This window comes from Falco punctatus (genome assembly GCF_963210335.1).
Source record: "Falco punctatus genome assembly, chromosome: 2".
Classification (NCBI taxonomy): Eukaryota; Metazoa; Chordata; class Aves; order Falconiformes; family Falconidae; genus Falco; species Falco punctatus.
Genome location: NC_137581.1, coordinates 44,171,963 through 44,195,164, shown reverse-complemented (window position 1 = coordinate 44,195,164; position 23,202 = coordinate 44,171,963). Strand labels below are relative to the sequence as shown.

Sequence of the window (23,202 nt, the reverse complement as noted above, 5' to 3'; positions counted from 1 at the left end):
CCGCACGGCACGACGGGAGACGGAGCCTCGGCTCCGCGCGGTGCGTGCCGGGAGGTGCGCCATGCAGACCTCCCGGACCTTCCTGAAGCGCACGCGGGCGGGCGCGGTGGTGAAGGTGGTGCGCGAGCACTACCTGCGCGAGGACATCTCCTGCGGCGCTGCCGCCTGCCGCCGCTGCACCCCCTGCCCCGCCGGGCCCGGCCGCGGCCTCGGCCTCGGCCTCGAGGCGCAGCCCCGCGGCGCCGCCAGCAGCCTCTGCCCTGGGCCGCACTACCTCCTGCCCGACACCAACCTCCTCCTGCACCAGGTGAGCGCCTCGGGGCGGGCGGGCGGCGGCCGCTGCCGTCTCAGTGGAGCCACGGGCTGGGCCCCCGCCGCCCGCCCTGTGGGGCCTTTGCGCTCCGCTCCGGCCCCGGTGGCAGCCGGCGTGGGTGGGAGTTCCCCGCCACCCTTCGGAGTGGGGTCCGGGCGCCGTGCCTAGAGGGGCGCGTTTCGCGGTTAGGTCTTCCCGTTGTTACTGGGGTCCGCTTGGCCCCTGAGTGGGTATTTTCGTTCCCTGCCGGCTGCAGAGGAGGCCTTCAGCGCCTCCGAGCGTGGTCTGGGTTTAGACTGTATTTCGGGTTTATGTTTTGCTGCCTGTACGGTAGGAGTAAAGAACAGCATTATCGTGGCGTTTGTTGCGGTCTCTTAGGGGTATGGAAAGGCAGGCGAGGAGAGTGAATAGACTGAAGCAGCGATCGGGATTTTCAGGTGGTCACTGAATTTTCCGGTCGGCCTGAATTTTCCTAAACCCCTGTTCTGTTTTTCAGAGACTTTGTAGGCTTAGGTTCTTTATTCTGTGATTTTGATTTCGGGGAATGAATAGAGGCTGCAGAATCATCCCATGTGCAGCTCTGGAAACATGAGCTATACTCTACAGCTCATTGCTAATTGTGCAAAGGCTTGAGTCTGGCGGTGCAGACAGTAGAATTCCGGGCTGGGAGGCAGTGAATTCCCAAGATCGATGTGTGAGGGGATTTTTTGATTGCTTTTGAATACCTCTCTAGAAAGTAGAATAGCCCCAGGCAGACGTTGGAGAGTGGAAGTAATTACTGAAGATCCTAACAGGGATTACTCTGGAGAGGGGCACAACACTGACGTGTTTTGGCACTTGCCCACCCCAAGAGTTGTAAGGATTTTCTTCTCAAAACAGCAAGTCAGGGGATGTCTTCAGCCTGTTACCCCTGGACTTGGCGTGTGTTGGCAAAGTTTGTATATGTATACTGTAGAGCACTCTGAGAATGTGCCAGGATGTGCTGCTGTGAACTGGAGCAGCAGGGTTTAGGGAGTCTTGGTAACAGTAGGAAAAGGTTTTACTAGCAACAGGAACACGGTTGCAACAGTTAAGACTTGGCCTGGTAATTTAGCTTGTACATAGAATAATATTGTATTTCTTGCCCTGTGAGCATGGTGGTAATCCTTTAGGTCATCTGAACATCAGATGCAGAGAAGCATGGCCTGTTGTTGCTTTTAGTTCCTTTAGCCATGCCCTCTAGAGCCTTATTGCTGTCTCATTTTGGAGATGCATTTGCACAGTTCCTTGCCACAAGCCTAGGAAATGAGGCTCACATCTTTTTCTCTTGACAGGGTGTGTGGATTTTTGCTGTACGTTTCTTGCTCTTGCACACCATGGCTGTCAGGAGTTGACAAAGAAGTGTGCAGCAAACTTTTTAACACATTTGCTCAAAAGATTCAGTCTTTGAAAAGGTGAAAAGCAGCTAACAATTCCAGTTGATTTGAATCTGCAGAAATTAAAGTTGCAGTACAACAGTGAGTTTAGTTTTGGAGAACTTAAACCTACATGTGTACAGGCATGTCCATGTTGGCTGTGTAACTGTGGTCAGGTGCTATTTTATGGTTTGCATTGCGCACAAAGACATATGCCAGACAGCCTTTAAATTATGTTGGATTACTGTCAGATTACGCATAGAGGTATTTTGTTTACACAGAATATAATTTACAAGAACCCATTTGATGTAAGCAAACTTTCTAGTATGCACTTGGCCTTAAATTTTGAGTCCTGCATACATTGCAGCTGAATTTAGTGGAAGTCAGAATAAGTCCTTATCTTCACTCCAGCAAAATTCAGGTCACAAAGAGGCTGGAAAATCCTATTTGAACTTTTTGCCCACAAGCAGGAGGAAGCACCTTAATACAGAGCTCAGTTTCACATTGGTGAGAGAAAAACGCAGTAGTAGTGTAACTCATTACTCAAGTTAGCTTTTTACATGTTGCCAAACAAATTTTTAAAGTCCTGTTATTGGATAGAATTAAACAACAATTATTTAATTTAATTAAACAACAATGATTCATTTCCATTTTGTTCCTCAGATTGATATACTTGAAGATCCTGTTATTAAGAATGTCATTGTGCTACAGACAGTCTTACAAGAAGTCAGGAATCGGAGTGCACCAGTATACAAGCGAATTAGGGATGTGATTCAAAACCCTGAAAAACATTTCTATTCTTTCACCAATGAACATCATAGGTAAGGTGTGGAAAAGAGTATAACACAGTTGTACTGATGTCCACTAAAAGCATCTGGGAAACAGAACTGGAACATGTGAACTAGGTAAAAAAATTAGGCTGGGGTACATAGAACTGTATACTTCTAAGGAATCCTGTTGGGAAACAGTTCCATGTTCCAGAAGCTTTTCTGGTTTATGATTAATATAAGCATATGTATATTATGAGAAGTTGATTTGAATATTGAGTAAGGTTTGCAGACAAGACTGTTAACTTGAGCAATGGAATACTGATTTTCCATTTTAATGTCCCTTTTAAACATACTCCAGTACTTTATTAACATTGCCAGCTCAATCTGTAGCAGAATTCAAAAATCTGTCAGTGAGTGATAGAAAGCTCTAAGAAAAGAGGATACAGTTAATGTGCCTTTAGTTGTGCTCATAAGTAATTTCCGATACTGCAGTATCATAGTTCTAGGAATCTTGAATCCATAGTTCTGGCATCCTGAATGTGGTCCTCTTCAGCTGTCACTGAGAAGGTTGTATTAGAAATTAACATTTGCTTCCTATTTTTCTTTACCCTTCTGTCTCCTTCTCTTTACTCCTTTACTCTTCTCCTCATTCCTTCCTTCTCTCTGTGGCCTGTAGAGTGTTACACTTATCACAGAAATTGGTACAGCAGTGATTCTTTTGGCCTCACAGTCTTGATCTTGTGTCTGAAAAGTTTTGGTAGTGTGTATGGATGGGGTTTGTTCTGTTTTGTTTCCCCACCTCCCTTTTTATTTATTTATTTTTTTTTAGAGAAACATACATAGAGCAAGCACAAGGAGAAACTTCTAATGACCGCAATGATAGAGCCATTCGGGTAGCAGTGAAATGGTACAATGAACACTTGAAGAAAATAGAGGATGAGGAGAAGATTCAAGTTATCTTTTTAACAAATGACAGAACAAATAAAGAGAAAGCTCTAGAGGAAGGGATAACTGCTTATACATGTAAGTGAAAAGACAAGTATGTTTAATTCATTGCTCAGGTAAAAAATCTCAGCAGTCTCTTCGTACCTGATCCTGTGCATCTCTTGCATAAATATTTGTTTGTGCTTTTGTAGGTGAGGAGTATATAAAAAGCTTGATAGCTAACCCTGAACTTGTAGATCGTCTTGCTTGTGTATCTGATGAAGGGGTATGTTTTTATTTTCTTTTTATAAAATAAATTAGTCACAAATGGTTTGAAGTATATTATTGGACACTAGCTACTAGCATCAGTTTAGAATACGAGGACTGGACTTTATTACTATTTTGGCAGCTGGAAAGAAAAAAGGAAATATTGCAGCTGTTTTCAGTCCTGCTTATATGCCTATTAGTAGGTGTCCAGTCATTTGTAAAAAGCCACTTGCTTTAGATAAATGAAGATGAGAATAGTAACAGTTAGTTAAAGAAAGTGTATAAGTATTAGAAATAATGGAAACAATTAAGACTGCAAAAGTGTGTATTGCAAACCATTTAGATCTTTGGTTTGTGTCTTATTTGAAAGCTTATGTTTCCTTACTGATCAAAAGCATTTTCCATCAGAAGCTCTGATTTTTGTGGTCAGTTAAGTTGACATAAGTGCAGGCTGCAGCTAAATGAGCTACATCATCTTCTATTTCATCATGCTTTGTGTTTATCAGAATCAAGACCTATATATGACTGATACAGGTGAAAACTAATACCACCAAAAAATGGAAAGGTTGATTTCATCAGAGTTAGTTCGAACAGAATGGAGTGGGACATGCCAGAGTGGGAAGAAAGTGGAGGGCTCGGCTCATCTTAGTGGTTAGCTATAGTTCATTCAACTTTAAGTAATTGACTGGTCCAAACTTTAGTCACAGTAATGTATTTTCATAATGTTTTATATCGCTTACAGTATATGCTTAACACTGCATGCCATTCTCTTCACTATGTAGTACTATGCTAATATTTTCTTTGTGAAGAATATGTTTAGTCAGTATATCCAAATTAAGAGAAAAGTGTATGTCACTTGTGCAGTATCTTTTTAAGTAACTGTAGGCAAACTGGAAAAGAAAGGCAGGCATTCCTAGAATTGCTGTGTTTCTATATTCTTTGTGGGTTTTATGCTTCATTAGAAAAACTGCTACATATTAGTAGTTTTTCATTACTGTGCATATTCATGCCTATACATAGTTACAATTTTGGAGTATTTTGAGTGTTCATGTTCCTGAGATCGGTTTTGGAATAATCATGAATACAAAAGACTGAAAATGTCCTTTTTTATTTTTTTTTTTTATTTTAAGAAAGAAATAGAAAGTGGAAAAATAATTTTCCCAGAACATATTCCTCTTAGCAAATTGCAGCAAGGAATAAAATCTGGCATTTACCTCCAAGGAACTTACAGGGCAAGCAGAGATAATTATCTTGAAGCTACTGTTTGGGTTCATGGAGATGCTGAAGAAAACAAAGAGGTGAGATTTTTCATTTTGCCTTCATGCTGTGAACTTTTAACTAGCCTCAGTAATCACTTAAAAAGTAATTATTTCATGGTGATGTATGCTAAAATGGAGCATTATAGTAATTTTTCCTGTTCTGTGTTCTTTTTTGTTTGTTTATTTCAATGGATATAGACTACTGAAATGCTGACTGTGCTCTTCTTGAAAAGAGAGTAATGTGTTTAATATTATACTTTGTGCTTTGTTAAAGTATTTGGTAAAATAAAGTCAAACCTTAGTTGTTGATAGTTTTTTAACTGACACTAATATAACACCTTTTTTTTTTTATTAGTTTGAAATCATCATAGAATGGCTGGGGTTGGAAGGGACCTTAAAGATCACCTAGTTTCAGGCCCCCTCCCTTGGGCAGGTACACCTTCCACTAGACCAGGTTGCTCAAAGCCTCATCCAACCTGGCCTTGAACAATTCCAGGGATGGGGCATCCACAGCTTCTCTGGGCTACCTGTTCCAGTGCCACACTACCTATACAATAAATAATTTCTTCCTAATATCTAATCTAAGTCTACCCTCTTTTATTTTAAAACCATTCCCCCTTGTCCTGTGACTACATGCCCTTGTAAAAAGTCCCTCTCCAGCTTTCTTGTAGGCCCCCTTTTAGGTACTGGAAGGCCACAATAAGGTATCCCTGGAGCCTTCTCTTCTCCAGACCGAACAATCCTAACTCTCCCAGACTGTCTTCATAGGAGAGGTGCTCCAGCCCTCTGATCATCTTTGTGGCCCTGCTCTGGACTTGTTCCAACAGGTCCGTGTCCTTTTTATATTATGGGCTTCAGAGCTGGACACTGTGTGGTGAAATACATGGTGAAAGATGGAGAAACAAGTTTGTAGGAAGATATTTTCAGAAAAACTGTGGTCAGTCCTTCAGGGGCTCTTTTGCTTTATTTCCTCTCCTATTTTCATGCCTGGTGACAAGTAGATGGACTATTTCCCTCCAAGCAGCTAACCCATCCATCTGCCTACTGGATTCTCTGTTGGTACAGTTGTACAGACACTATTTCTAAGCAGCAGCAGTTGCCTCCTCCCTCCTTATTTGTGATGACAGCCGGAGGTACTTCTGTGGCTCTCCATTCCTGTTATTCCTATTTCTTAGTAGTATGTGGAGTCTCCTAGCCTGCAAAAATAAAAGGATTGTCTGATTTTTTTTTTTAAAAAAAAAAAGTGTAGGGAAACCAAATTATTTTTATAGAGGCAGTTGGAATCCTGAAATTATATCATCAGTACTGAAAGTAACTTCAGTAGAGGAAAAAAAAAATGCATCACAAACATGCCTTAAAATGTTATTTAAGAGTGCAGAGCCTGTTACACATGTATACTCTTCTGTTGTACTGCTTTGACTTGCGTCTTCGGTTGCTATCATCATAAATACTAGCATTTTCGTTTTGTTTTCTTCAAAATCCAGATAATTATACAGGGACTGAAACACTTAAACCGAGCAGTTCATGAAGATATTGTAGCTGTGGAGCTGTTAGCAAAAGATGAATGGGTGGCACCATCCTCAATAGTCTTGCAAGATGAAGGCCAGAATGAAGATGACATTGAAAATGAAGAGGAGAAAGAGAACATTGTATGAAATAAATGTTTTTTTTACTTAACTTTTACGTTGACAGAGAGATGAAATCTGCAGTACCCTGGCAGTGTTAGGCTTTAGACTTATATATCCTTTTTATACTACTGTGAATACGGAAATTATAAAACCTAATTGTAGTCATACAGTCGCTTTAATTACATGACTATGTATAAAATGGGTACTTTTTAATTAATCGCACTCAGAAATTCCCATGTTACTTTGTTAAACTTAAGAAATCCGAAAGTAACTTGAGTGGCAGTCAGGTAATAAAGCTATGTACTGATCTGCAGATTAGGATTTGCTAGAATAGCAGCAGGTGTTGTATGACAATGACAGTCAGCTTTTATAGGTGCTGCATATGTTTGGAACCAATTGTAAAATATTCTTTAGCTTCTTGCAGTAATTCAGCTTAATGTGCATGCAGTGCACACACATGTATACCCTAACAAATACTTGCATTTCTTTAAAAAAGTGAAATTCCCACTGAATTCTGTGGGGGTGGTTTTTAATTACTGTGCTTAGAATTACTGGAGAATTCTCAAGCAATGTAAAAGGGGTCCTAAAAATTAAAATAATAGGTTACAAGAGAAAATGGAGATCGTTGTGGAGTAAGCAGAGATAGTGGAACAAGACAGCATTTCTTCTATCTTTTTCTGCTGTTCTTTGTTGTTCCCATTAAAAAAAAAAGAGACATCACAATAAAGTAATTATTTCACATATTGAAAATACTGAGTAATGCAAAGCAGAGGGAGGCATAGTTCTATTTATGGAGTCATAACAGAAATTACAGCATTATAGCAACACATAAGATGTTACCATCAAGGTTTGAGATACGTGCTGTAGTCAAAGATGTTAACATGAGTTAAAACAGCTTTTTATTTTTAACCCCTGTGTGTTCTACCAGCTGAAGACTTCTGTTAATAAGGACATGCTGAGACCTACAGGAAAAGTAGTGGGCATTATAAAACGAAACTGGCGACCGTTTTGTGGCATGCTTTCCAAATCACAGATCAAAGAGGTAAGGATATTAATCCAGTTATTGTAAGTGCAGGGGTTTTTTTTCTTTATTCAGAAATTATTTGTTCCTTTTTCTGGCTGTTAATAGGCAAGGCGCCATTTGTTTACACCAGCTGATCGCAGAATTCCTCGCATTCGAATAGAAACAAGACAAGCAGATACATTGGAAGGACAAAGAATAATTGTTGCTATTGACGGGTGGCCGAGGAATTCCAGGTACCCTAATGTAAGTTCAAGTGTTTTCTTCTGAACTTTTACCTATCCATTTTTTTGGTGTTTATTAGGTAAGATACGAGTAACTTCAGGAAGTGCTGATGTGAATTTTAAGTTCTTTTGAGTGCCGTTTGGTGGTGCAAATTAAGGAAGTCCCTAGATGATGTAGTTTACTCTTACACCCCCAAAACCAGGTATGGGTTATCATGCTTAAAAAGCTTTTCAGTTTCTACAGTGAACATATATATGCAAACTCAGGTGCTTTATTTAGATTAACAAAGGACCACCATATTTTAGTCTGTGTTCCTACAAATGTGTACCTTTTGCTGTTACTTTGCTTATCCACACACTGATCTCTGTCCTGGCAAGTAGTTTTAAAACACATTAGCCCAATTCAGTCAAATTTGTGATGGGGCTGAGTTACAGGTAATTAAGTTCTGAAAATTTCTTTGTAAATATACATAAGAGAAATTGAGGACACAACTTCAGTCTGTGTTGAACAGTAACTAGGTTTTGAAGAGGCTTCCATTGGCTTGTGAAGGAATGCATAGGTTTTAATGAATGAGAGCACGTGTGTCTCCTGCAAGTTTAGAAAAATGGGGGAAAACTTGAATATATGGAAGGAGCGTTAAGGCAAAGACAGCATTACTGCAGAGGATGAGAGATGTTAGGAAGGAAGTAAGTTGATGTGGTGTTAGGGAATGGGATGTGTGGCACAACACGAGCCTGTAGAGAAATTAGACCTTACTAGTTTTGCTGCTTGTGCAGCAATGTTTTTTCTTTCCTGAAAAACTGAATTGACATGTTTACAATTTTTGCAGTCTTAAATGTGGAGAATTTCGTGTGTAGGACAAGAGGGGGATGCATGCAATTCAGATTTCCTGAGTCAATTAAATGTTTGAAATTAAATTTCTTAAAGATGGGGAAGTTAACTGAAGAAAGATTACTCATACTGTGTAGTTTAGTACACTAATAATCTATGGGATAATGGTCTCAAATACTTACTTTTGAGCAAATAATATTGCTTGATGTGCGGGTGTGTATATATATGTATGTCTGTTGTTTCTTAGGGCCATTTTGTGAAGAACTTGGGAAGTGCTGGAGACAAAGAGACTGAGACAGAAGTTCTTCTGCTTGAACATGATGTCCCTCATCAGCCTTTTTCCCAGGCTGTCCTTAGTTTCCTACCAAAAATGCCGTGGAGCATTACAGAACAGGTAATAATTTTTAAATTACTCTAATAGTTATTGTGCCTTCTCCTTCAAATCAAATTGTGACATTCTTGGATATCCCGGTGTACCAAAAAGAGGAGAAATGTTGTTCAGAACTGTTTTGTCTTAGGGTGAACTTTCAATTGGATTTCCTCTAGAAATACACCTCTGCAGGTTTTTGGCTAAAACAGTGTTTGTTACAGACAGACCTTTTAAGATTAAAAAACCATAGGTTTCATTAAAAAATAAAAATATAAAAGAAGTTTTTTTGCAAAGGAGAGAGACTGTAATTCAGATAATTGTAAGATCATTGCTAAGAGTTTTTCATCCGGCTAAATATTTTTGTAACCAACTGTGGCAGCCTGTGTCATAGATAAAATAATCTGAAGAGAGGAGATTTTAATATATACCTGCTATAATCCAGTACAGTAATTGGAGAAAGAGAAATTGGTGTTTGCAGAATTGCTTGTTTTAAATGCTGTTAGTAAATTTCAGGTTCTCCCCATTAGCTTAAATATGGGAAATAGTTGCTTTAGTATGTATGGAAAAGATGTCATCATGGAACAATTTTAGCATGATGGTTTTGGATTAGGCTGGGGTTTTTTTGTTTTGTTTTGGGCTAGGCTGAGTGGTTTTGTGTGGTTTTTTGTAATTTAATTTCTTTGGGGTGGGCTACTTTTTTTATAATTAATTATCTACTCCAGTTTCTTTTGAGTGTGTAAACTGCAGGAGGGATCTTTGTGTAAATTAGGTCTCTAAAAGTCAGTTGTCTACTCTAAGATACCTATCGGATCTTTTTGTAGCCATCATACAGAAGTCGGTATTTCTAAAATGGCAATTCCTTTCGACTATCTAGGTATCTAAGCTTTAGAAAGCTAAGAGTTGAGAGCAGTTGCATCCCAAACAAATTGTCCAGCTGGACATCAATCACAATTTCACTTACATCTTGATTCCTGGTCCTGCTAATTCTAAGATCATGAAAATATTGTGGTTGTTTTCTGTTTCTTTTCCTGTTTGCTGTAACAGAAAAAAAATAATTAGTACTTGATAGTATTATTTTTTTTCTAGCACTGTAGTTCCTGCATATCTGTTTTGATCTTAGAGGTATTACTGCAGATCTTTTCCTAAAAGCACTCTGAAAATACTTAGTTTTGGAAAATCTTATGTCTTTCTCAAATGGTCATTTTTATGTTGATATGGAAGGTGTTCTTGGAAATTTCTTTTTTTAATTTTTTTTAATTTTTAAATTTCAGGATATGAAATACAGGGAGGACTTGAGGCATCTGTATGTTTGTAGTGTTGATCCTCCAGGCTGTACGGATATTGATGATGCATTACATTGTAGAGAACTAGAAAACGGAAATATAGAGGTATTGTCTGTTTGATTTTAATCAAGACAGTCATTTATTTATTTACTTCTTCCTTTATTTTGCAAATAGTGCAGTAGTGGTAATAGTAAATTACACAAACAGAGCTCCAGGTCTGTTGTAAAAGAAGTTAATGATGTTCTCACAACTGCGATACGGTAATGAAGAAAGGGAGTTGATTTGCATTACATCAGTGTCAGAAGTGGGAATTTAATATCTTCTAAATTCATGCTGCTTTATGCTCATTTGGTGTAGGAAATTAACATGGAATTTATTTACTGCATTAGCTAAGTATAAACATGGGCATCTACAGCTATGATAAGGAACTATAAGTAAAAAAAGTGAAGCTACTGCTGTAATGCCTAAGGAATGATCATTTTATTTAAAAAAACACCTCAACAACAAAACCAAACCCCTAAAAAGCTACAGGCTTAACACCAGCTCTCTACCTACTTATATCTGATTTAGTCAGGTTTTCTTCTTTATAAATTAATTTGTAATTGTAATAGCAGGATGTGCCAAATTGGAAGGTCTAGCAAACAGAAAAATAGAACCAAATTTGCAGCACATCTTGAAGAAAATGAAGGTTATTTGAACCCGCAGGCAAGAAGAGTTGCATTGGTAATGAATCTAACTTTCCACTAAATGTATGCATGCCCTTATTTTGCATAATTGCTGCAACTATTCAGTTTTTTAGTATCAGCATGATAGGTTTCAGCTATTCTTAGTACTACATTTAGGAGCTGCTAAAGGGAACTGGGAATGGGTAAGTTGGGTTGTAAATAAAAACTTGAGAAAGCTTCTTTCATGTTGAGAATTATTTGTGTTTGTAAAACGTATAACGTAATGCTTGTTTTTTTAGGTTGGTGTACATATTGCAGACGTCAGTCATTTTATTCGCCCAGGAAATGCTTTGGATGAGGAATCAGTAAAAAGAGGAACAACAGTATATCTTTGTGAAAAAGTAATTGTTTTCTATGGCTTTCTGTACAAATAAGCAGCTGGATTTTCATAGCTTTCCTCTCTTAATTCTAGGGAGTAGAGATGTTATCTCTAAACAGGGAAAAATAAAAAAAAAAAGTAGACTCTTTGGGCTGCACTTAATTTGCTCAAGACTGTCAAATTGAAGGTGTTTTCTGTCATTCGGCCTGTATGGAAAGAGGGAGAATTTTTTTTTTCTTCTTTTAAAATCCATTATCTGGACGATATACCTTTCAACTCCTGTTTGAAGCATTAATAACATGCAGTTCTGAAACTGGAGTGCTATTTTAATACTGATATGAAATTGCAGAAGTGGCCTGGTTTTGCCTTTTCCATTGTTTTTGTCCTATGGTAGGTAAATATCTATTGTTTCGTATGATTTGTATTCATTAGACTGTACTCTTAGTCCTGTGTATTTTAACTTGTTTCTTATAGACTACAATTTTAAAAAATGTTACTAAAAAAAGGTAATTTTTTTTTGGTAGTAGCTTGCTTTTCTTTCAGAAATCTGAGCTTTCATCGCAAAAATATAGTTACTATTTCCAAGTTTTTACTATATTAAAAATCAGGAAATTGAAATACATACTTATAACTTGTCATTATTTTTATTCTTTGCAGAGGATTGATATGGTTCCAGAGCTACTCAGTTCCAATTTATGCTCCCTGAGATCTAATGTAGACAGGTGGGTGTGTGTGTGATCCATACTTTGATCCTGACTAGAAAGTCTGGATCTTTATATGTGGAATTTAACAGATTTTCCCTTCTTTTCCCTCTCATAGACTTGCATTTTCATGTATATGGGAGATGAACCCTAAGGCTGAAATTCTAAAAACAAGATTTACAAAGAGTATTATTAATTCCAAGGTTAGTCACATATATATTATACTTATAAAAAGAAAAGCTGGAGACTTTTTTTATAAACACAGTGATCAACAGACTTGATTATAAATTTTTTCTTCCTGTTTATTGATTTAATTTTCTTAGGATTTAAGCATGATTTTCTAATTCTAAAAATAAATGTTTGATTCTGCCCTGTTCTTTTAAACCTGTAAGGCTGTAGTATTTTTTTGCAGTTACTTTGTATGATATTTCAATTAAAAAGGATAAATGTGTTGGGATACATATATTGGACATGGTTGGTGTATACCAGCTAGTCGTAATTGTCAGTTAAATTCAGTGGACTCCGTAGGTGTTTAATACATTTTTGAAGATTAGACCTCTAATGTATAAAATACATCTGTGATCAGCATAAAAAAACCCCATTGTAAATGCCTAGTGTTTTCTAATATCTTGCATGGATCTGTCCTGTTTTGTCCATTATTCTCTGAGAATGACGTGCATTTACGTGTTGAAGGTAAAGCTTTGTATTATTGTGAACCAACTTTGACAGCAAACTAGTTTTGAAAGACAGAGCTTTTTTTCGTTCCAGTACCTAATTATGTATCATGATGTCTTTTTATTCCCCCCCCCCCCCCCCCCAACCTCTTCAAGGCTTCTCTTACATACGCTGAAGCACAGATGAGAATTGATTCAGCTACTATGAATGATCACGTTACTACCAGCCTACGCGGACTAAACAAATTAGCAAAAATTCTGAAGAAGAAAAGAACTGATAAAGGGTAAACCATGCTGTGTCCCTGCTAACTCTCCCCCCCTCCCAGTTTTTTTCTGGCTATTTTTTGCTCTCAAGCTGTTCAGTGGTCCTGTGCGTCCATTGTTCCAGTGAAAATCTTCTGATAGAGAAGAATTTTGCCTTTCTGTTTTGCATAAAAATCCCTGTCTTCATTTCCCCAAAAATACAAATGTTGGGATGTTACTTTTTCCTTCGCAAGATCAGTCAATATAGATCTCTTAGTCATTATAAAAACACAGCCAGAGGAGTAGCATTTGAAATCTTAGAAGCTACTTATTGATGTGTGTCAGCATCATAATTTGAACATTAATGTCACAATTTTATTTTCAGTTTCTGCTAATTATAAATGAAAATTTCATGATAAACCTAGATGTTGTGTACAGGTTTGCAGCTCAGCTGCTGTGTCTGCTTTACTGTAATTCATTAATACCACTTACTGTCTTCCAGAGCCTTGACACTTTCCTCACCAGAAGTTCGTTTCCATATGGACAGTGAAACTCATGATCCTATTGATCTGCAGACTAAGGAGCTCAAGTATGTGGTTTATTTTCCTCAGTTAATTTGGGGCAGGGATGGAATTAAGGCCATGTTTAAGTAGCAACATTTAGATAATATTATCATTGTGTACAAAGCTCCTATAATGGCATAGGACAATCATAGAATTATAATATTATTTCAGTTAGAAGGGATGTTTGAAGATGTGCTAGTCCAAAGCTTCCTGCCGTGGACAGGGACATTTTCCACTAGATCCAGTTGTCCAAGGCCCTGTCCAGCCTGACCTCGAACACTTCAATGATGGGGGGCACCCAGAGCTTCTCTGGGCAAGCTGATCCTCAAAAAGAGAATTCCTCTGTGTTTTACTGCACTATTTATGAAGCAAGTTTTGAATTAATGCTTTCTACATGGGCTTAAGTCTTTTCTACTGATTTAACGGAGCACTAAAGTCCAAACTCTCCACATCACACGGGCTTTTCTGTGATGCTTTCCTACTGCTATTAACATAGGGGAGAAAGTAGAACTCGGGAGTTACGGATTACTGAAACCTTAAGAAAAATAGAACAGTTATTGCACATGTGCAGAGTCATGCAGACAATCTTACTGAGGAGTTCTAGAAATGGAACTACTGATTCGGTTTCTAAAGATACCTTCTTTCATACTACTAAGTTTCTGTGCTAAAATCTACATTTAGTTATGTGTGCTGTCACAGCTTTATGGTGTGCAACACGGTGCTTTCAAACTTCATATGCACTGTATTTGAACAGTACTCTTCGGAAGAAATCGAGAGGCTTACCTGGGTGGTTTGGGCATTTTAAAGAGTGCTTTTCTTTAATTTGTTTTTTTAGAATATTTTAGAGGTTTTTCTTCTGACTCAGTATTTGAAAATTAATGCTGTGGTTTTAGTCTCAAAAATGTTTGCCTATTGTATAAATGTTCAAAACCGCTAGTTAATATATACCTTTGTTAGGATGGTGGAATGTTTCTTCATTAGGCACTCAAAGTAAATGTGTAATTTATATGCTTTTCTAACAGTATAAAATGTTTTATGTTGACAGAGAAACAAATTCCATGGTTGAAGAGTTCATGTTGCTTGCCAATATCTCTGTAGCACAAAAAATTTATGATGAGTTCCCAGAGTTTGCTTTGCTCCGCAAACATCCTGCTCCTCCCCCATCCAATTATGATATCCTTGTGAAAGCTGCAAAGTCCAAGGCAAGTTTTTACCATGCTAATTAAGTGAACTCATTATTAAAAACTGTCTTTTCTCTCTGGTTGGACACTTACCCAAGAATAACGGTTGGAAAGCAGTATTTTGAAAGTGTATAGCTGCACTTTGAAATTGCTGGTACTTGTAGCAAGGTAACTGTACCTCTAGAAGAAAGGAAGAATCTTGTACTTTTTAAACCATTCCTTAGGTAAAGAAAGCAAATCACTCTTTAAGTCTTCTGTATTTTAACTTGTTTGCTGTGAATGTTCTTCCTCTTCAAGCCACATGTGATTTTTGAGCCAGTTTTTGGCTTTGGATCACATACATCACTGATAGGCTTAAAAATTGGTCAATCACATCAAATAACATGTCTCTCTTAAAGTCAAGAAGTAAGAAAATGTGTTCATATGTGTTCATAGTTTCCCTGTTATCCTTAGATCAGATAGAGGTTAATTTAGCCTGAAACAAGTCTTACTTAACAAGTCTGAACTGAAAAATTACTTTTCCAGTTTCAGCATCTTTAATTTGAACTAAACTTTTAACTTTCTAGACGTTGTGATGTGTATTCATATTTCTTTTCCCTTCAAGATTTTTTTTTTTAGTAGTGGCATTCCACTAGGTTGTTAGATGTGATACTGTGCCAGTTGCTAGGATTGGCATGGATGTAGCTGTTATTTTCTGCTTATATAATCTGTTAATATTTGCTAGTAATACCTGAGCTTTTTTATTTTTTTCTTCCCTCCTTCCAGAATTTGGAAATTAAGACTGATTCAGCAAAGGCTTTAGCTGAATCATTAGACAAAGCTGAATCTCCTACATTCCCATATCTAAATACACTGTTGCGAATTTTGACCACTCGCTGCATGATGCAAGCAGTTTATTTCTGCTCTGGAATGGATAATGATTTTCATCACTACGGTTTAGCCTCACCTATTTATACCCACTTTACTTCACCTATTAGAAGGTACTTTTATTTTAAAAAAGTTTCAGAAAACAAAAGTGATATATTAGTGAAGAAATTGTATTTAAAATTGTGTTGTCCATTTCTGTTCAGCTTTAGATTTCAATTGAAACAGCAGTAGTTTTACATGGTGATCTGTCTTCATGTAAGCTCCTAGGTTCACTGTCTGTGACAGGATCCTAAGGTTTAATAAAATCTTTAAAACTCATAAAAATAAGAGAAATACATCCTTAATGTTTATCTCTCACATAGAAATGTGCTTCGAGATCAGTTAGCGTTGTGTAAGTAAGTAAGTAAGAGACTGAGGCAGAGTTCGTCCAGTCATTTTTCAGGTAGAAGCTCTGTTTAAATTCTGAGGAGACTATAATGTACATATAAAAACATTGCTAATTTGAAACTTGCTACTGTAACTGTTGCACAGTAATGAAATCGTACATCTTGGAAAATGAGGGTTTGGGTTTTTTTAGTTTAACCAAGAAGTATCTAAGTTTTGAGGAAAATAGTTATTGTCATATTTTGCTCCTTAGAAACATTTCAAGTACAATTTCTTACAGATGGATAATTTGTGGAACTTTAGGAGGCCTAATAGTACATTTTAGTTGCTGACAGATGTGTTTGAAAGTTCCCAGCTGAAGTTTTAATAGTTGTATACCAAGAATTGTGACTACTGTGTTCAAGTATGATTATGCTTTGCAGATTAGTGGCATTGAAATGCCATTCTACACTAAATTTACCTAGTACATGGGAAAGGGAAGAGGGGTTGGCTTAAATTGTCATGGTGAAACATCACACTTCAAAAGTAAAACTTTTTTTCTTTTTTGTAAACATACATACAATCCAGGCTCTATTGGTAGAATAGAGTAAAGAATTTATCTTGGAATAACAGTATAGTTCATTCTGGCTCTGCAGTGTATCATTGATCAGCAAAGGGAGTGATCTTGAATTAATACAGGGAGCTATCAGCTGCAGGATTCACAGAAACAAAACTATATTCAGAAACTTAAGTGTTTGGTTTTTGGTGTTTTTTTTTAAACTATGTTTGGATATGTCATTGATCATTTAATCTCATCTGCAGATACGCTGACATCATAGTACATCGACTTTTGGCAGTGGCCATAGGAGCAGACAGTACTTACCCAGAACTTACAGATAAACATAAACTAGCAGATATGTGTAAAAATCTTAATTACCGACACAAAATGGCTCAATATGCACAAAGAGCGTCTGTTGCATTCCACACACAGGTAGGTAGTTCTTAAACAGGAGCATTAACTAGGGACAATTCATGTTGACTTTGAAGAAGGGAGGGAACATTGAATTGTGCTTTGTAGAGCAAAACCGAGCAAGTCTGCAGGGATGATGAAGAATGAGGGCTGCTTCTTTGAGCAAAATCTTCAGGATTGCATTGCTGTTTCTGAAAAAATTAAAATAATAGCATCTTGAGGATTGTTTTTACTTTCTGTTCTTTCAAACATGATGAACACTTTAATAGTACAGTAATGTTGTAAACAGTTACTGTGGGGTTTTTTGTTTAATCTGCTTTCAATATATCATGTGTAATTATCATGAAGTATAGATTTGTATTTGAATGCTTTTATTTTTTTAAGCCAGTATATTTGTAATTTGAAAGAGAATGTTCTAGTGCTTTTTTTTTCTTATTCATGTATTTTACTTCTGTTACAGCTGTTCTTCAAAAACAAAGGAGTAGTGAATGAAGATGCATATATATTATTTGTAAGAAAAAATGCAGTTGTTGTTCTGATTCCCAGGTATGGGTTAGAAGGAACAGTCTTCTTTGAAGAAAAAGATAAACCAACACCAAGACTGAATTACAACAGTGAGGTATGCTTTATAAGGTTTGTTCTTAAATACTTACTAAGTAAGTGAGCAGAATGACTAAAATCTATTCTAGTTGGATTTAGGAAGGTGAGAGGCTTTTCTAAATGCAAGTTCATTAATCTGTAGTAGTAGTAGTGCCAGTATGGTCTTTATAAGTCTAAATAAACAGGTTCTGACAGGAATCGGTTTCTGTAATAGATGCTACTAATACTTAATTACCTGAGTAAATATTGCAGAAATGTATATACCACATATTATGACACTCTGAACATTCAGGACAGTAATTTGTGTTCATTTTTATTGGCACTTAACACTAAAGATTTCCTACAAAAATACTTATTTGTATAAAAACATAAAGAGATTGTAAGCAATGAGTATTTATTAAAAAATTGAATTTTCAGGTGCCGTCAATTACTGTGGAAGACACAACATTATGTGTATTTGATAAAGTTAAGGTGAACATAATTTTAGATGCTTCCAACATCCAGCATCAGAAAATTCGGATGGTGTTGGTAGAACCAAAGGTAAGGCACAAGATTTGTGATTCATAGAATCATATTACCCTTTAATAATCTTAAAAAATCAGCATACTGGAAAATTGAAATTTAGCCTAGGAGAGAAAAAAATCATTTAGCAGCAGATTGTAGCAAGTGCTTCATATCTCCTCTCAATAAAACATTTAAGTCTGCTTTCACTAGCTGTTGAAAAGAGTAAAGGGTTCTAAATTAAATTTCCCTTCTGGGCCCATCAGGGATATTTCCACTGATGGGAAAGATGATGATTTGCTCAAGTAGTATCTCTTGAATTTCATGGTTCTGTAATCAAATCTTCCTTTTGAAAGTCTGCCAGAACTCAGTAGGATCTTCTTTTTGCTCCAGTAAATTATGGCGTAACTATGATGGGTGGCTCAGAGGAAAACTGTGTAATCGCTGTCTGTAAGTGGCAGTCTTTTCTTACAGCTTCCACAATATAAAAATTCTCTCTTGATAATGTAGTAATAACCGTAATGTCCTATAACCGTGCTGTGGCCTTAAGACTTCTCAGTTCTAGCTTCTTAGTGCACCTGGGACACTGGGGTTTTCACCTGGTCTCACACCTCAGGCCTGCTGAGTATTTTGCGTGCCATTACGAGATTGTGTACTTTCATTAACTTACATGGGACTTTTTTTGGTAAACAGATGGTTGCAGTAACTTGAGTATCTGTAATCGTGGAAGAAAAAACCTAAAATAAGCCTGAGGTCGTTGTTGTTTATACAATCAAACATTCTTTTTTTCTGAGAAATCATGTGTTTTCAAACACACGTAAATATTCTGATCTTTGAGCTGTTGTATTAGCTTGAGTTGAAGGCGATCCTCATGATTGCAAAAACCGCGAGTAGATAATTCAGTTCGTAGTAGAAAGAAACTTTGCATCCTGCTGCGCCTTCCCATGATGAGCGGCCCACTTCTGATGCTCACCAAAGTGTTTGTCAGAGCTGCTGTTGTGCGCCTAACTCGGGAACATTCCTGTTGCAATGACTCTGGTCCCCAAGGGACACTCTGTTCCTTGAAAACAGACACAAAGTAAGGCTAATGCAAGCTGATTTCTGCCCCCCACCTCCTACTTCTTGTGCTAATTTCTGTGAAGGTTCTTGTTCTACAGTGAAGCCAGTACCCTTGGTACAAGGAGTAGCTGTACTGTTAGTACAAAATACTGTGTGACCTTAAACATCAGTTACTAGTGCTGCTTCCCAGTCAGGAGGGAGTACAGGAATGAGATGCACATGCAGTGATTGTTCCCTTTGTTTCCATTGAAAGCTTCCAGCTATTCACGACTTAAACACTGTCTCAGCCATAGATGCACATCTTGGTGTTCAGTGGGTAAGAGCCTCGTTCTGTGAATGGTTAATTGCTTCTTTTCCCAGCTTACACTTTGGACTTGCACAGTATCTCATAGCAGTGAGTTCCACAGCTCACCATTGTGAAAAAGCACTTAACCGCCATTTGTTTCAAGCAGGATGCCTAATACTAGTACTTGATGACACGCTGTATTTTCTACGCTATGAAAAATAGTCTTCTTATTTACCATTCCGGTGCCACTTAATTCTGTATACTTCTGTTACCCACTATGTTAGCTCCTCCTTTTCTGGAAGCTAATTTGTATCTTTGATCTTCCTCATCACCTTTATGTTTTTGTAGTTCGTGTTATGATTTTTTGAGCTGGGAGGAGCAGAAGCACATACATGAGTCTGAATGTGAGCACACGATAGATCCATACAAGGATACTTACAGGATTTTCTGTGTTGTATGGTGTTATGTGGGAACACTTTACGTCATCTTACATTCCTTCTAGTACCAAGACCAGCTTTAAACAATGAGTTTATACGCACCAACAGTTGCTAGCTGACAAGTCTTACACTTCTTTTAGAACTCTTCGATGGACAGCGTCTAGTCCTGGCACTGTTAGTATTCCTCTTACACAGTTGGTTCTAAACCTTTTTTTCTTTTTTTTTAATGATGGTTGGTTGTAACAGTTTTCTTGATGTTGGTCTTAATTTTCTTGAGTGCTTTAAATACACTTTGATTACATGTTGTTCATGCCTACTTTTAGGCTATTATCAATCTATCCATTGATGGAGGAGCGAGGAAGAATTTTCTGCCTCTCACTTCCTTAACTTAGAGAATTTTTATGACTGTTTCTCAGTCTTTTGGGCTTGCCTGTTTATTTTAACTTAATTTTGTACTTATTTCTTTGTTTTGGACAAGATTTTCACTTCGTAAAGGATGTCTGTTGACTTGTAATACTGATCACTACTGATCATGGGGTTTTCTAACTGTTGAAATTTTGTTGATAAATGGCATATTCTTACTCCAGGTTCCTTCTTAAATTCCATCTCGCCCCTGAAAGCATTTTACTTTTTTGCAACCCCGTTTAGTAAAATTTTCATTACATTTTTTTATTGTTGCTTTTATAATGCATTTTAAGTTGTAGGATTTTTTTCCTTCTACCATGGTGATGCATTACATCTTAACATTAACACTTACATGAGTATTACAGGGGTAGTTCTATGGGTAACCTCTTCACCATGTCCTGAGACAAGAATTGTTTCTCCCGTTTTATGGGTTCTCTGCCTAGTTGCTCCAAGAAACAGGCTTTCAGGGCACCTAGAAACCTAGGCTCTTTGTCTGGAGCCTTCTTGTGCCTTTACTCATTGAACGTAATTTATAGATGCAACGTCTGTCTCTTCTCCCAGCCTCTCTGATAATCCTTCACATTTCATAATCATTGCCATCCTAACTAGCTGAGCAAAAACACAGCCTCTAGCTTATGGAAGTGGGTTTAATTCCAGCGTCGGTGTCTGTGTTACGATTAAATTGCTCTTCTACTGGTATGTGCTGTTGTCTCTTTCACATAATTTATAACCTCAGATTAAAGTTTTAGTTATCAGCTTCCTTGCATTGAGCTTCTGACATGCCTGTTACCCTCTCTAATCAGAGATTACGGTTTGCCCATAGACTCAAGTGTAGAGAAGTGTACGTGTCTGGTCTTGGTCTAATTGTTTTGTGAACCCTGCTTAAATGAACTGTATTTCATCAGAGCTGGCTTCACTCCTCTCTGCTTGCATGTCACTTATTTTCATAGCCTGAAAGACACCACAGCATGCTTTTTGACAACCTCTCTCCTTGAGGACAGGTCATACTCTGTAAGCATACAGGCTGCTTTATTTTCAACTTATCTCAAAAGCTTTCCCAGTTTCTACAAAAGCTAATGCCTTTTTGCTATGTCCTGAGCCTGACAGGGCCTCTGCTTGATGGGAACAGCACTGCAAAAAACACTGCAGGGTGATTGCTTTAAAAGCAAAATGAAGTTTTTTCACCTCTCTTGTTCACACCCCTTGGCCTTACAAGCATTTGCTGAGGGATGGCAAACAGCTGAGAAGGCAGCAAGTATTATCTGGTGCAAGAAAACTACTGGCAATTTAGTCAGCAGCAGCGTGCTGCTGCTGGTACCTCCCCAAGAAATTTCCAGCTTTTACTTCAGTTGAGTGTTCCAGTTGCAGCTGTTACAGGATGGTAGAGAGTTATCTTTTAGATGGTAACAATTTGCTGATGTTGATCCAGTGTTTGTAAAAGGTCTGTACAAGTAAACTCAAGTCTTATCAGGACAGTATAAGCTAAAACTGAGTTTAAAATGTTCTGACTTCTAATTCTTTTACTATAGATACTAGGAAACGATGTGCCCGCAGATCTATCTACAGAGATAAGCAGCAAGAGTGAACCAGAAAAAAAGAAGAAAAAGAAGCTACAAAAATAGCTGGATATAAAAGTTAGTATTTTTTCCCTATGGGCAAAATGTTAGAACTGGATTTTGGTTTTTTTAAATACACAATTTTAATAATTTGTAAAACTGGCATTTTTAAAAAAAACTTTGTATGACTATGTATGCAGAAGAACAATATTTTTAATCTGTCTACAGTTTTGTCTTGTAGGTGAAAATAAATACTTCTGCAAAATGAAGGAATAGTTGTGCTTTATTTTTTCTCTTTTTTTTTTTTTTTTAAAAAAAAAAACAAACCAGCCTTAAGCCCGTTCAGGAGCTCAACAAAGACTGTCTCTTCAGTCTCCAGTGCATTCTCTTTAGCACCTCAGTACTGAAGGCAGCAGTTGTGCTAGTTACTGGCCTTAAGTGCTAACAGAATTTACTGTTGAAAGCTAAATTGCAGACTCGCACTTCCTTCTGGAAAAGTTCTCTCTCACACTGGATTAGCTGTGTATATATATGCACACAATATGCAGATGAAGAGAAAAAACATACCATTAAGTGCATGAGTCTTTGGTCTGGACCTTTAAGCAATTTAACATTGTTGCTTAGTATCTGATGAAGTGCCTTAAAGATGGAAATCATCACTTACATTTGTTTCATAAAAATCCACAAGTTACAATGAGTTTTACAGTGATCGCTCTGGGTTGTATTGCCAAGATGCTGGCGAGTTAGAATTCTCAAAAAAATCCCCAATATTTTATGCTTGAACTGCATTCCTACGGTCAAGCTACATCACCTATGTAGTCATAAAACATCATTTATGTACTGTGAGGACTGAAGCAGTGTTAAGTATGCTTCTAGATGTGCTGCTGAACTCCCCCCCCCCCCCCCCCCCCCCCAGGGACTTCATCAGGGTGGTGGCTATCAAGGTCTGCTGGTTCATTTCAGTAAAACTATTACGCAAAGTGCCTGGGATTATAGTAGTTTCTGTAGATGAGTTCTGCTGATGCCAATTCCTAGTTCTCAAAGCCAAGAAACTGCAATTCCACACACTGTAGATGTTCCTTAGAGATCTTTAGAGCTACAGCTCACAAACCTCTCGTCACTTACTCCTCAGTGGTTTCCTTGGGTAATCAGTGGGTTACAGTTGATCAGTATATGGGTGTCACTTGGCCATGTTTACTCAGCTGCCTCTATGCTGTCATTGTAAAGGACTGGAGCAGATTTAGATAGTGCATTGTTTATAAAAGGCATCAAAAGGAGACAATTAACATGTTTAACTGATTGCAGTAGACTGAACCCACACACCACAAATGAGATGTTTGAATCCTGTCACACTGTTCTAAAAGGCTTTGGATACTTTAAAATTTAGTTTCAAGAAAGATGTGCAAGGCACTGGATCTCTTAACTGGTACTGCACTTTTAATTCAGCACTATATATTGTGGTAACTG

The 23,202-nt window shown here is 37.6% G+C and overlaps 1 protein-coding gene across 2 annotated transcripts; it reads left to right on the top strand.

Annotated features, from left to right (window-relative positions):
- The first annotated feature begins 8 nt into the window (after nucleotides 1-8).
- Nucleotides 9-22,032, top strand: DIS3 (DIS3 homolog, exosome endoribonuclease and 3'-5' exoribonuclease). 2 transcript variants are annotated; one of them, XM_080374403.1, is made up of 22 exons: nucleotides 9-307; nucleotides 2,371-2,528; nucleotides 3,307-3,500; nucleotides 3,614-3,687; nucleotides 4,799-4,966; nucleotides 6,412-6,576; nucleotides 7,484-7,597; nucleotides 7,685-7,822; nucleotides 8,880-9,026; nucleotides 10,274-10,390; nucleotides 11,250-11,351; nucleotides 11,987-12,051; nucleotides 12,149-12,233; nucleotides 12,861-12,988; nucleotides 13,450-13,536; nucleotides 14,556-14,712; nucleotides 15,457-15,671; nucleotides 16,744-16,912; nucleotides 17,352-17,510; nucleotides 17,909-18,031; nucleotides 19,305-19,363; nucleotides 21,709-22,032. In XM_080374403.1, exons 1-22 carry the CDS (start codon nucleotides 62-64, stop codon nucleotides 21,713-21,715), a joined length of 2,877 nt encoding a protein of 958 aa, XP_080230529.1. In that variant the 5' UTR covers nucleotides 9-61; the 3' UTR covers nucleotides 21,716-22,032. The 2 variants fall into 2 exon arrangements, with proteins under 2 accessions (XP_080230529.1, XP_080230528.1); XM_080374402.1 differs by lacking the exon at nucleotides 19,305-19,363 and having other exon boundaries at nucleotides 10-307.
- The last annotated feature ends 1,170 nt before the right edge of the window (nucleotides 22,033-23,202 follow it).

What these genes read in the sequence shown, in the direction of transcription:
- DIS3 (XM_080374402.1), top strand. Translation starts at nt 62, where the DNA reads ATGCAGACCTCCCGGACCTTCCTGAAGCGCACGCGGGCGGGCGCGGTG. An exon ending in GGAATTCCAGGTACCCTAAT is followed by an intron (nt 7,823 to 8,879) that starts GTAAGTTCAAGT and finishes GTTGTTTCTTAG; the next exon opens with GGCCATTTTGTGAAGAACTT. An exon ending in AAGAAAAGAACTGATAAAGG is followed by an intron (nt 12,989 to 13,449) that starts GTAAACCATGCT and finishes ACTGTCTTCCAG; the next exon opens with AGCCTTGACACTTTCCTCAC.